At 42.6% G+C, this 14,666-nt stretch overlaps 1 protein-coding gene across 1 annotated transcript in view; it reads left to right on the top strand.

Annotated features, from left to right (window-relative positions):
- The first annotated feature begins 985 nt into the window (after positions 1-985).
- The window catches only part of LOC122744495 (T-cell receptor gamma chain C region C7.5), a 124,539-nt gene continuing 110,858 nt past the window's right edge, over positions 986-14,666 (top strand). The window contains exons 1-2 of the mRNA XM_043990039.1: positions 986-1,126; positions 1,218-1,521. Coding sequence (XP_043845974.1) covers positions 1,081-1,126; positions 1,218-1,521 — 350 coding nt within the window. The 5' untranslated portion in view covers positions 986-1,080. The remainder of the gene's footprint in view (positions 1,127-1,217; positions 1,522-14,666) is intronic.

Raw genomic sequence — 14,666 nt, 5'->3', positions numbered from 1 at the left:
GGAAGGGACACTGAGGAAGAATACTCTTGGCTACTGCTAGTAGGGATAACTCAGGGTTTACTCTGCCTATGGGTCATATGGTTTAGTGGACAGACTGTCAGTGGGAGAAAGACCTGAGGTCAAGGTCCATCTCTGCCACACACTGTTTGGTGACCCTGGACAAGTCACTTACCTCCTCAATGCCCCAGGCATCCACTAAGGCTCTAAGCTGCAAGGCAGGAGCTGATAGACATTTATAGAAGGAATTCTTTACTGGGACTTCCCCTCAACAATGGAATTACAGGTCCCATGCCCTCTTCCCCAGCCATGGCACCTAGAAGGTGCTTAATAAATAACTGGGACCTAGTATGTGCTTAATAAATGCTTGTTGAATTACAGCACTGTGCTAGGCTCCAGAGATCCAAAGACAAGAATGAAAGCACCCATGACCTTGAGATTTTTCTGAGAGAGTACAACATGTATAGTGGGCATTCAGTCCAGAAAAACAGAACATAATAAAAACCATTTTCCCTTAATCTGGACGTGTATGGTAACCCACCCTGGCCCAACTAGAACACACACTCTTTGAGGGCAGGGCCTATGTCATTTTATCTGGGGATAATTGTAGCATAAACCTCCCAGAGATATTATGAGGATGAAATAAGATAATATATTTAAAACATTATTTAAATATTATATACATATATACACACATAATAAGCACCTAATAAACAGTTGTCAGGTGATTGATCTGTGTCCCCTCCCCCAAAAGGGGGCTGCTGCTAGAAAGTAAGGCTGGTCTCACATTGGTCTTGTCCCTCCCTAATGAGAAGGAGTGTGGCCCTTGGCTCTGGGATGCTGGGCTAGCAGAGGGACAGCCACCTCTCCACTGAGGCAGCACCTGCAGCCAGCCTCCACTGTGGGCTCTCTGAAGATTCCCCATCATCACACGCAAGGACCTCCCTCAACCCCACTTTAGAGAAAGTGAACTCCAAGAACGGAGCAGGTGCCTGACCCACTACAGCTCTACACCCAGCTTCTTCAGGGGCTTCTCTCTCCTTCCTTCTCATCCTAAGGTCACGGTTCAAGAGACAGACCGAGATGTTCAGTTACCTCGCTCTCCTCTTAGTTGCTGCCCTGGTTCCTGGTAAGTCGTCTGCTCTGGTGCTCTGGGAAGTTTGGGAAGAGCTGCCCCTGACTTCTTGCTTGTCACCAACTTCTTTCTCCCCTCCCTGCAGCTGGCCAGACTACCATTTTCCTGGAGCAGAAGGCTATCTCCATAGTTAAAAACACAGGAGGGTCGGCCTCCTTGACCTGTGAGATTTCCAGTCCGATTTTCGACAATATCCACTGGTACCGTTACCAGGAAGGGAGGGCACCAGAACGCCTGCTCCGCTATTCCATGAACAAGTCTGAGTCCGTACTGGATCCAGGCTTCAGCTCTGACAAAGTCAGAGCTTATAAGGGGAAGAACACCGTCTGCAGACTAATACTGAGCGATCTACAAGTGAGCGATTCTGGAATGTATCACTGTGCCACCTGGGACGGACCACAGTGGCACAGGTCGCCTCAGCTCCTGAGCAAAACGTGTCACCTGCAGTGCCTGAGGTTTCTACCCAGCAAACCAAGCCCTACTTCGGTCTAGTCTGGACACCTACCAAGAGAACCACTAAGCCCCAGAAATGTCCTCAACCCCAACCCCCAAGCGCAGAAACTTTGGCCAACATGTTTGAGAGCACATTTTTCAAAGGTCTGTAGAACTCGATTCATTTCTCTGGCCTAGAACAGAAACAGGACTGGTTCTGAATTCAGAGCACTTGGGTCAAAATTTAGCCTCTAGTAGTTACCACCTGTATAAGGGGGCAGACAAATGGTGCAGTGGATAGAGCTCTGGATCTGGAGACAGACAGGAAGACCTGAGTTCAAATTTGACCTCAGACACTTACCAGCTGTTTGATTGGAGGCAAGTCATTTAACCTGTGTTTGCCTCACTTCCCTCCAAATGAGGATAATAATAGTACATATCTCCAAGGTTGTTGTGAGGATCGAATTAAATAATAATTGCACAGTGCCCTGGAACATGGTAGGTACTACATAAATATCCATCATTAATCATCCCTTAAGCTCCTTGGAACTCTGTTTCCTCATCTATAAAATAGGGCAGTTGTACTAGATGGCCTCTAAGGTTTTCTGCAGCTCTAGATCTTACAAGCCTAAGTTACTCAACTTCCCTTGAACCCATTTTCCTCGTGTATAAAGGGAGGGAGTGGACTAGAAAAAAATATAACATTTAAATAATGTTTTAAATATGTTATCTTATTTCTTCCTCATAATATCCCTGAGAGATTCATGCTACAATTATCCCCATTCTGTCTGGGGTAGACATAAGTTAAGTCAGTTTTCTAAGGTTATAGAATTAGGAAGTATCTGAGGTAGGATTTGAACTCAGCCCCTTCTGACTTCAAGTCTTGCTGTCTCAGATGACATCTGGGGTACCTTCCACCTCTCAATCTCAGATTCTGGGATCTTGAGCTTCTCCAGAGATAAGGCCAAGCCGTGACTATTCTAGACATGTCTTTTTCTGTGTTGTCCCTCCCTGCTTAGATCCAATGCTCAAAGGTGAATTGTTTAGCACCTACAGCAAGAGAGGTCGCTTGACTCTCTTGAATGTTATATGGGTACTGGGAGTTTGGGATGGAAATCCCCTTTAAAGGTCCTTTTTTGGCAGAGGTCCTTTTCCTCTCATTTCCCCAATAAATACTATAGCTTCTTATGTCCTCCCTTGCCTTTTTCATCTCCTGAATTCCTAGATGTCTTTTGAAGCCCAACTCATTTTCCATTTTCCACCTTTTCCATTAAATCCTCCTGATCCCTTCTATAGTTAATGATCTTTCCACAATCTTCTAACTTGAGATAATTTAAAAGACTTCAGGAAAAGTCAGTCTCACTTGGGCAAAAGGGGAGTGCAGTGCATCTCAGTGCAGTGTGGAGGGGATCTGGGCAAGTCAGCAGGAGGCTCTTGGACACAGCAAAGACCAGAAACTGAGGCCCCTTGGTTCTGGCTCAGTAGGATGGTGGTGCAGCAGGCTAGTTGTGAGACCTGCCAGCCCCGGGTGAGAGGGCAAACAACCAGATAGAAAACCACCCACAGGACAGGTGCAACTAGGCCAAGCCATCCCAGCACAGGGAGCAGATCTAGGGTGCTGAGGAATCTGAAAGTCACAGAGGCCTCAGAGCAGAAAGTCAGTGACCAGGCCCCCATCCACCAGCACAAGAACCTTGCAACAATGACCCTAGTGTTCCAGGAGAAGACCTCAACTTTAAAAGTAAAAAAAATAATAATAAGCCACAACATGAGTAAGAAACAGAAAAGAGCCCTTACCATTGGGAGCTTCTGTGTTGACAGGGATAACCAAAGCACAAATTCAGATGAGGACAGTACTCTCAAAATGCCTACATGTGAAGCCTCAAGGGGAAAGATGAATTGGTCCCAAGACCAAAAAGTCTTTTTTGGAAGAGCTCAAAAAGGATTTTAAAAATCAATTGAGAGAGGTAGAAGAAAAATGGGAAAAGAAATGAGAGTTATGCAAGAAAACTATGAAAAAAGAGTCAACAGCTTGGAGAAGGAAGCACAAAAATTAACTGAAGAAAACAATTCCCTAAAAAATAAAATTGGCTAATTGGGGGAAAATGGTCAAATGGAAAAGGACATGCAAAAGCTTACTGAATAAAATAATGCCTGAACATTTAGAATTGGGCAGAAGGAAGCTAATAACCCTATAGTTAATGATCTTTCCTTTGACCCTCACATGGCACATTGCTTTGCACCTCTGAAATTCATTTGGTATATAATGGGTTAAGTTATAGTAATCTATGTTTAGGAGATCATGTTTATGTGTCCCTGGAGACAACACCTACACCTCACAGAATGGGGTACTATCATTCGCCCATTATTTGGGTCCAAATTCACTTAATAGCATGGCTCCTGAGTCCCCACCAATGTGTTTACCTTTATTAGTCAGCCAGGGTACAAAATGAATTCAAAGAAAAGGGCATTTAATGAAATATTCTAACAAAATTTCAATAAAATATTTCCCCCAAGAAATTCTTGGCCATACTATGCCACAAATGTATATGCAATGGGTAGGAAGACAGAAGACACATAGAGAACATATGTGACCCAGACAAAATATGTGGAAGACCATACATATAGGCAATACATACAGCCATGGCATAGTCATGCCTCCAATATTACAAAGTCACTGATATCTTCTGGTGATGTCATCACATGGCTCCCACTGGGCTTGATTCCTGCTCATCTCTACTTGACCCATAGTCTCTACCAGATGCAACTTCACTCAATGTGTAGTCTCTAATAGAAGCATGCTGCATCCTCCTCATAAGAAGCATTAACTCTTCTGTGCCTTTCAGTTTAAATCATTGAAGCTTTCCATGACACCCCACTCCCATCTGATCCTTCAGAGAGTTCAGAGAGCCATCCTTGTACTTCAAGGCCTTCAAGAACAGACCATTGTTTTTACATGTAATTGGGGGGAAATAAAATGCAATAAAGACCTAAAAAGAAAAAAAAAAGAACAGACCTTAAAGGCAGGAATCCCCCTTTTCTACACAGAGTTCTTTCACAATAGCGAATAGAAATACTTTTTATCACCATACAATATGAAGTCCTGAGTCATCAGGAAGACATCAGAGGACAGCCATGACTCCTCTGAGTTGTAGGAAGAGCCTCTGAATCATACTGCTGTGAATCAGACCCACTTCAAACTTCAGGCACCTCATTAAGCAGGTTAAAGACCAAGGTGAGTGTATGGTGAGGACCATTATACTTGTCCTTCTAAAAAGTGACATCCAAAACTGAATGCAATACCTCCAAAGTGGTCTATGAATGAATGAACTTATGAATGAAGAGTTTTCTAAGTGTCAGGCACTGTGCTAAGCACTGGGGAAATAAATATAAAAATATAAATATAAAAATCAACACAGTGCCTTAGCTTGAGCTCCTGGAGCTCACATTTTTATAGAAGACAACACATAAGGAAGCAGTAGACGGGGAGGAGTATTTTTGACTAGGGATCATGGAAATGGTGAGTGGGTTCATGGGACAACTGACCAGCATGAACTTTCTAGGAAAGTTAGTGTTGATTTTATTACTATTCTAAAGGATATGAGTGGAGTGTGCATGTATGTGTATGTGTATGCACGCAAATGCGTATGTGTGAGTGTGTGAAAGGGGAATCAGGGTGTCAGCAAGTCATGAAGATGTCCACAGAGATCTGGAGATAGACACACAAAGACATAGAGAAAGACACACAGAAAGAATGTCTTGGCCATTGAGCTAAGTGCTGGAACAGGCAGAAGTAGGCAGAGCCTATCCCTTTTTATTTTTGGATCCTATTTCTCCCTTAATGCTGCATAAGTTCAAATTACTTTTCTTGGCTCCCATATTAATTCATTTTCACTGGACCTTTGTACACTAAAAGTCACAAGCCATTTCCAGACAAACTGCTATCTATCCTGTAAAAACATTTTTGGTGACTAGCCTAATTTGGGGGGCTAATCTGACTAGAGGACTAATCTGGGGACTTGTGACTATTTGGCTATCTGACTGCGTTTAATTTAATGTGGGCCGTTGATGAAGTTCCACCACACTGCTCCCAAACTGATAAACTAAAGATTAAGAAGCCTCTTAACCAAATAATCAAATCAGAGTTTATTTATGAGATACTATTTCAAATTAGGAATACAGGGAAATAAAGTACAACCTGACTGTTTTCCTGTGGGCTCTTTCCACTGCATCTCTTTCCCACCTGCTCCGCTTGAACTTCTTGAATACAATAAGGGCCTTAGCTGCCTCGGGCCTCAGGGCATGATACACTTTCCCTGGTCAGCTATTTTCTTCTAACTCCTCTTAATCTTCACTTTCTCCAGCCTGTACCCTGTGCTGACCCTTCTGTGCTCTCCGTTCCACTCAGTCTGTCTTCTATTCTGTCCTTGTCCGTGCTCCCCTCTAGCTACCCCTCTGGTCCCTCTATCTAGTCCATCCTCGAGTCTTCTTTTTTTATCCTGTCTCACTCCCAGGTCTATATATACCTTTTCTTCTCTCCACTCAAATCTCGGGGCTTCCTTCGCCCCCACAGACCAAGCTAATCCGCCAGCCAGGGCTGCGGCTGGTTTGGGGGGAGTGCACTCCCACTTCACGTGCCTCAGCACAGGCTATCTTTCAGATAGCTCTGCTCAGGTCTGAGGGAGCTGAGGGCTTTTTTCCCCCCAGCTGTCTGACCTGGCATCTCGTATAGCCCACGGGGCTTTTTCGCTCAGCTGAAGCTGAGGAGGAGAGGGAGAGACCCTGAGGGCCTAAGGCTTTCTAATCTCAGCCTAAAGGTAGGGTCCCCAAATCAAAATAAATTTCCACAATCCATACCTCTTATACTTGTAAAGTTGATTGTTTTTACCCAAATTTAATAATTTGTTTTTCTCCATTCAGTTTCATTGTATTCAATTCAGGTCAACGTGTTAGCCTCACTAGAGTTTTTTGAATCTTGATTCTGTCTTCCAGTATGTTAGCTCTCCTTCAGACTCTGTATCATCTTCAAACTTAATCACCATGCCATTTATATGTTACTGATTAAAATGTTACACAGTGGGGCAGTTAGGTGGTGCAGTGGATAAAGCACCGGCCCTGGATTCAGGAGGACCTGAATTCAAATCTGGCCTCAGACACTTGACATTTACTAGCTGTGTGACCCTGGGCAAGTCACTTAACCCCCATGGCCCCGCCAAAAAAAAATGTTATACAGCATTGAACCATACACAAAGCCCTGAGGAACTCCAGTGATGACTTTATTCCAAGGTACCCTTTAATTGTTAGAGGCTACTCTTTGTGCCTGACAAATGAACCAGTGCTGAATCCATCTATGTATATAGTAAATCTGAATGTGCAATAGTCTAGCCCACAGCTCCCCATCTTGCCCACAAGAGTAGTATGAAATCTTTTACCAAATAGTTTCTGAAAATCTGGGAAAATTATAGGTACAGAATGGCCCTGATCCAGCCATTTAGTAAAATCAGAAAGAAGAAAATGTTTGTCATGATCTGTCCTTGATGAGGCATCTAAATGGTCCAGTCAATAGAGTGCTGAGCTTGGAGTCAAGCAAGATGACCTGAGTGTGAATCTTACCTTAGAAATTTACTAGCTGTATGAGCCTAGGAAAGTACTTTAACTTCTTTCAGCCCCAGTTTCCTCATCTGACAATGTGGGTAAGAATGGCACCTACATCACAGGATCATTGTGATTAACTGATGAGATAAAACATGTAGAGTGCTTTGACAAACTTAGAATAATATAGAATGTGATCTCTGAAAGCTGGCTGGCTTCCTTTAACCATCAGTTCCTTTCCTACATGATCATTTGCCATAGCTTTAATGATCCATTCTAGAATTGTATCAGTAATTGAAGGAAAGAGCACTGGCCTGTATGTAATTCATAGATTATATTCTGTGCTATTTTTTGTAAAATTGGCATCACATTTGCCATTCTCTGTTTTGATAGGACTTCTCTCATTTTCCAAGATCTTTCAAAGATCACTGTCAGTGACTCCCCCATTACATCTGACAGTGCTTTCAGTATACAGAGATACAGCTTTTCCAGAAGAGGTTACAGATTCATCAAGAACAGCTAGATAAGGGGCAGCTAGGTGGTGCAATGGATAGAGCACCAGCCCTGGAGTCAGGAGTACCTGAGTTCAAATCCGGCCTCAGACACTTAACACTTACTAGCTGTGTGACCCTGGGCAAGTCACTTAACTCCAACTGCCTCACTTAAAAAAAAAAGAATAGCTAGATATGCTGTTATTATCTCCCTACTTCTCTATGGAAGCAACTCCCCATTAGCCCTTTGTATTTTGTCCTTTTCTGCTCAAAGATAATTCTCATTGGCAGAAAAAAACATCCAGAAAATAAAAATTATACAATTCTGCCTTCAATCTCATCAGTTGCTGTCATACCATTCACTCTAAAAGGGTTCTTAGTAATTCTTTGATTTTCCTCTTTTTCCCAGTATAGTTTATTTAAGAGCCAATTTGTAATCCTTAGCTTTCTTTCCTCAACAGCCTTAGCCCATTCTCAGCTTTAGCACTTCAAAGCTTTTTATAGAAGATCATAACACATTTCTTGCATTCATTTTCCATTATGTCTACTTGCTTTTGCCTTCTGTGCATGTCTTATAACAATCTAAATTGGTTAGTGAGTTCCTTGTGTATTCACATTGGTCTCTTTCAACAACTACCATTTTACCACCTCACTGAAATTTTTCTCCTTGGGTCTTCACATCTCCATTTTAGAGTTTCCTGTTTCTCCTAAATGACCATCCTAGTAGAATTCTGGGACCTTTTCTATGTAGTTTTTAGCCTTTGAAGTCTTCTCTCCCAATATCTAGGGCACACAACATACTATGCTTAACTTTCCTTTCTTTCTTTATCACAAACTATAAGATGCAGTAATCACTTGCTATTATTTCCACCCCATAAACCATTTTAGCAACAATAACAGTAAGCAACGATGACATAAAATGCCACCATTTATAAAGAACTCACTATGAGTAAGGCACTGAGTTAAGCACTTAGGATATGGAGACATAGAAGAGATATTTGCTAAATGTGTTTCAGCCGTTGTCTAATCTGACCCTTACAGAATTGGCCTGTGCAATAGGCACTATTGACATTACTATCCCCACTTCACAGATGAGGACACTCAGAGGGTCCTCTGGGCTATTGATAAAGTCTCCCCGCATTCCTCAAACGAGAGTCATTTTGCACTCTTGGGTTTTGATGTTGTACATGCAGATTCACATGAGGGGCTTTGTGTGGGTATAAGGGCATTGGACTTAATGGTCAGTAGTGTCATTTCCTGTGTCTGTGTCTATGTCTCATTTCCTGCGTGTGTAAAGTGAGAGGTTGGATTCAATGATGCTTACTATACCTTCTAACTCTAAAATTCTAGCACCCTGAGATACCTCCAGAAGAATATGAGCAAGCCCAGTACTGCCCAAGAGTGGATAAATTTAAATGGACAAATAAGAGTGCCTGGTTGGTAGTTGGGGGCTTACAAAAGGGCAATGAGTTTAGGGAGAATGGATGGAGAAAATGTGAATGAGATGGCCTGAGAATGATAAAGTTCAGGTTGAATATGCACCACAGTTAGAAGGAAGCCAATTTCCTTTGATAATCAATGGATGTTCATTTTCTTTAGACTCACTTTGGAAAACCAATCCTTGATTTTTTCCCTCAATGGATAGCAGAGTGGTGTCTGATCCTTCCCCCCTTGAGCCTGCAGGAACAAAGTTTACACTTTGATTTCTCTCTCTTTTATGTCTTCTGCTGGCACTTGGCCTGTGTTCAGTATGGGCTACTGGACCATAACACCTGCATCTCTCCCCACCCCAGCTGAAAAGGAAGTGCCTCTAGAAAGGCAGCGTTGGGAGTGGCCTTTCTGCTATTGGGTCCCAACCTTCAGGCTTCCAAATCTCATCCAAATCTCCCCAGACCTGTGGCCCAGGAGAAAGGTCTCTTTGCAGCTAAGAGCATGGGGGGAACCTTGTTCTTGGTTTTGCTTTCTCTGTTTCCTGGTGAGTCTGCTGTGGTCATGGCATCCTTGGTATGAGGGGGAGAGGGGAACAACCCAAGTCTCCTTCATTCTCTTCTCTCTTGATTATTCTTATTTCTGATTATTTTCATTCTAGCTCATCTGTTCAGTGTTCGCCTGGAGCAGGACATCTCTGTCATAGGCATTCGGGGAGGCTCTGCCATCTTCATCTGTCAAGTTTTTGAGAGCCTTCCCACCTGGGTACACTGGTACCGACTCCAGGAAGGGAAGCCCCCAGAGCGCTTTCTCCAATTCTCCTTGAATTTAGGTACAACCAAGTTTGAAAAGGGCTTTGATGATAATAAATTTCAGGCCCGTAAGGTTGAGAATAACAATGGGAAGAGCATCTTGCTAATAAAAAATCTGGATATGAGAGACACTGGAATGTATTACTGTGCTTCCTGGGACAACCACAGTGTCCCAAGTTACATCTCTTCCCCACACAAAAGGCCCTGCTGTCTTTGGCAGCTTGGAGCAGCTGATACTCGACACAGCAGGGCAAGCGACTCCTTCAGTCCTATCCTGTCTCTGCCCCCCTCAACCTGTTCAGGAACTCAGCTCATCTTCCCTCCATGGACAAGGCAAGCATCTCCTCCAGACCTCTCCTCCTTTGCCATTTGCTAAACATGGAGCCCAAATGCTGAGCAAATTAGCTGAAACACATAAGTGAATCTCGAAGTTCCCTGGGGTGAACTGAGTTACAAGTCATAACCACGCAATTTTTATACTTGGACAACTCCCCAGGAGAAATTTAAAGATGAGAATGTAATGAGAAGATTGCCCAAGGAAGGCAAAGTCCTTGGAGCAAGCTCAGAGTTCCTCTCGCTAGTGGGTTATCCAGGGAACGTTAAGGTTCTGAACCAAATTTGCATACAAAAACATTGATATGCTCTTCCCTTGGCTCTTTTGCATGTCTACTTCCTGGCTATGGTGAACATTTCTCTTTTATCTGTTCTCTCCTCTCCATTCTCCCTACCATCACCAGAGGACCGGTCCTCATGGCCAACTCCAGGTCTCCTATCTCCACTCTTTGTTCCCTCTGACCCACACTTCCTTCATTCCACCGTCAGCTCGCTTTTCCAGGTTCATGGATCTAGTCATGCTCTTCCTCAACTCCTAAGTCCTCAATGACTCCCTATTACCTTTGGAATAACATTTAAACTCTTAAATCTGGCATTCAAATCTCTCCACAATGTGACACCATTCCCAAGCCTTATTTTACATTACTCCTCTCCATTTACATGCTGGACTACCTTCTATCCCCCTAACAGGTCCCACCTTTGTGTTTTTGGTTTGTTATACACTATGTCCTCCCTTCTCCTCCTCACTTCTTATTCTGAAGGCACTGGGGGCCATTGAAGATTATTGAACAATGATCACAACAATAACTAGCATCATATAGCATATTAAGGTTTGCAAAGCACTCTACAATTGTTATGTCGTTTGAACCTCCCAACAACCCTGGGAGATAGGTGCAATTATATTTTTAAATTAAATTTTTTTTTAATTTTAGTGAGGCAATTGGGGCTAAGTGACTTGCCCAGGGTAACACAGCTAGTAAGTGTTAAGTGTCTGAGGCCAGACCTAAACTCAGGTACTCCTGACTCCAGGGCTGGTGTTCTATCCACTGCACTACCTAGCTAGCTGCCCCAAGTGCAATTATTTCTAAATAGTATTTTCGTTCTTCCAGTTACAAGTAAAGATAGTTTTCAACATTCATTTTATAAGATTTTGAGTTCCAATTTTTTCTCCCTCCTTCCCTTTCCTCTCCAAGACAGTAATCAATCTGATATAGATTATATATGTACAATCACATTAAACATATTTCCACATTAGTCATGTTGTGAAAAAAAATCAGAAAAAGGGGAAAACCTCAATAAAGAAAAAGAAAAGTAAAAGTAAAAATAGTCTGGTTCAATCTGCATTCAGATTCCACAGTTCTTTTTTCTGGATGTGGAGAGTGTCTCCCATCATGGGTCCTTTGGAAATGTCTTGGATTGTTGTATAGCTTCGTAAAGCAAAGTCTATCACAGCTGATCATCACACAATGTTTCTGTTACTGTGTACCATGTTCTGTGTACCTGGTTCTGCTCCTCTCACTCAGCATCAGTCCACTTAAGTCTTTCCAGGTTTTTCTGAAATATGCCTGCTCATCATTTTTTATGGAACAATAGTATTCCATTACATTCATATACTACAACTTGTTCAGCCATTCCCCAATTGATCGGCATCCCCTCAATTTCCAATTCTTTGCCACCACAAAGAGAGCTGCTATAAATATTTTTGTACATTTTATGATCTCTTTGGGATAAAGATCTAATGGTACTACTGGGTCAAAGGGTATGCACAGCACCATTGCCCTTTGGGCATAGCTCCAAACTGTTCTCCAGAATGGCTGGATCAGTTCACAACTTCACCACCAATGCATTAGTGTTCCAATTTTTCCACAGCTTCTCCAACATTTATCATTTTCCTTTTTGTCATATTAGCCAATCTGCTAGGTGTGAGGTGATACCTCAGGGTTGTTTTCATCTGAATTTCTCTAAGCAATAGTGATTTAGAACACTTTTTCATATGGCAAGAGATAGCTTTGATCTCTTCATCTGAAAACTGCCTGTATAGGTGCAATTATTATATCCATTTTATAGATGAGGAAATTGAGTCAAAGGTTAAGTGACTTGCTCAGGTTATCTGAGGCTTGATTTGAACTCAGGTGTTTTTGACTCCAAGCCCAGTGCTCCATCCACTGCTATACCTGCCCATGGTCATACTTGTGCTTTAGGAAGATCAATTTAACCTCTAAATGGAGAATGGACTAGACTAGGGAGAGACCTATTGCAGATAGGTGGGTGACCCTGGACAAATCACTTGGCTTCTCTTTGCTTCAGTGTTGTCATCTGTAAAATGGGCATAATAATAGCACCTACCCCTTCCTCCTGGTTTGTTGTGAGGATAAAAGGAGACAAAATTATTAAGTGCTTTGCAAACATTAATGTGCTATATAAATGCCAGCTAGAAAATTCAGCAGCAGCAATGCAAGCTAGATGGCTTAGGGGATACAGTGCTGGGCCTGGAGTCAGGAAGATGAGTCTTCCTGAGTTTAAATCTGACCACAGACACTTACTAGCTATGTAACTCTCGTCAAATCATTTAGCCCTGTTTGCCTCCATTTCCTCATCTGTAAAATGAGCTGGAGAAGGAAAAGGTAAACTATTCCAGGACTTTTGCCCAAATAAGGTCATGAAGAGTTGAACTAGTGAACTACTACTACTACTACTAGTACTACTAGTAGTAGCAGCAGCAGTAACAGTAGCAGTAGCAGGAGGAGGAGGAGGAAAAGGAGGAGGAGGAGGAAGAGGTGGAGGAAAAATGCCTAACAATTTCTCTCCTGATATAAAACAGTTATAAAACTCCTAAGAGACCTGGAAGTGATTACACAGTTTCTAAAGCTAGACACTGACCTTATCATCAGGATCCCTTTTGGCTTTTCTGCCCATACTGACTTGGGAATCTAAAGCACAAGCAGGGAGTGACTTGCCTAAGCTCCTATAGGCAGCCAAGTGCACAGCAAGGCTCTGGACCCAGGACCTCTGATTCCAGGCTCCTCTGGCGCTTTCTTCTGGCCTCACTTTTTCTCATTTTAGGATTTCAGTCAGTGAGGCTGTGCCTTCTCCTTAGATGCTTTTGCTCTGTCCCAGTGCATAGCCTAGCATAGCATATGCTATATACATATTTATGTACATATATACATATATGTATGTATATGTGTACATACATGTATATGCATGTGTGTTGTGTGTTTTAAGGGTTACAAAACCCTTTATATGGATGATCTCTAAGACTCAGGTTAGGCAGGTGCTATCAGTATCCTTGGTTTTACAGAGGAGGAAACTGAGGCTCATAAATGTAAAGTGCCTAGCCTGTATTCCCACAGCTCAGGAGTATCAGAAGCAGGATCTGAGCCTTGCTTCTCTGATGACTGTATGTATTTGTCTATCACCATTTCATCCCAGAATCAGGGTCACCTGGACAGTTAAACCTGGAGTGAAGGAGGAGGGGGAGGGAGATGGTGCATCATGAAAAGTGATGTCATAGTGGAGAAGCCTGGAGAGTCAGAAATAGAGCCCGGTGAAGAGAAGATGTGAGGACAAGCTTCGTGCCAATGAACACTAGCCCAGTGTGGGATGGGCCGCCTGGAGGGGAGGGAGTGCTCCTCCACCCTGGAGTCTTTAGCAGAGCCTGCACAACTTCTTGAAGGATACTTCAGGGTGGGGGGATTCCTCAAGTGCATGTGGGTTGTACCGGACGCTGCTGCAGACCCTTCCAGCTCGGAAATCCTGTGATTCTGTCTTCACATTTATCCTCATCCAATTTCATGTTGTTCAACTCAGACCAATATTTTTTCTTGAGCTGAAATAAATTGACCAATCTATGTGACGCAAGAATTGCCTGTTTAAAGAAACTTCAACCACTCCCCACCCCCAACACACACACACACACACACACACACACACACACACACACACACACACACACACACACAGAGGCAGGCAGCAGGCAAGCAGGCACCAATGGGTTAACTTGTAGTCTAGGTTGAGGTGTGCTTTAGTCTACCACAAGAGGGCACCCGACCTCATTGCCTTTTACCGGGACTATTGCAATGCTCCCAATTGGTCTCCCTGTTTCCAAGTCCTTCCCTTTTCTCTTTTTTTTCTTTTCTTTCTTTTCTTTAAAAAATTTTTTTTATACCAGACCTTCAAAAGTTTAATGAAAATGAATAATTTATTCTGGTTGTTTACTTAATTCAAAGGTGTGTGTGTGTGTGTGTGTGTGTTCATGTGTCTGTGCATTTATTTATTTAATTAATTAGTTACTTATTTAGTTTTTTAATTTTCAGCATTTGTTTATATAAGATTTCCAATTTCAAATTTTTCTCCTTCCCTCCCCCCCTCCCACCTCCCCTAGACAGCAGGCAATCTGATATAGGATATATATATACACACACATATATATATACACATAAATAT

This window comes from Dromiciops gliroides, chromosome 1, assembly GCF_019393635.1.
Source record: "Dromiciops gliroides isolate mDroGli1 chromosome 1, mDroGli1.pri, whole genome shotgun sequence".
Lineage (NCBI taxonomy): Eukaryota > Metazoa > Chordata > Mammalia > Microbiotheria > Microbiotheriidae > Dromiciops > Dromiciops gliroides.
The sequence above is the reverse complement of the archived record's forward strand: the minus strand, read 5'-3'. Positions and strand labels throughout refer to the sequence as shown.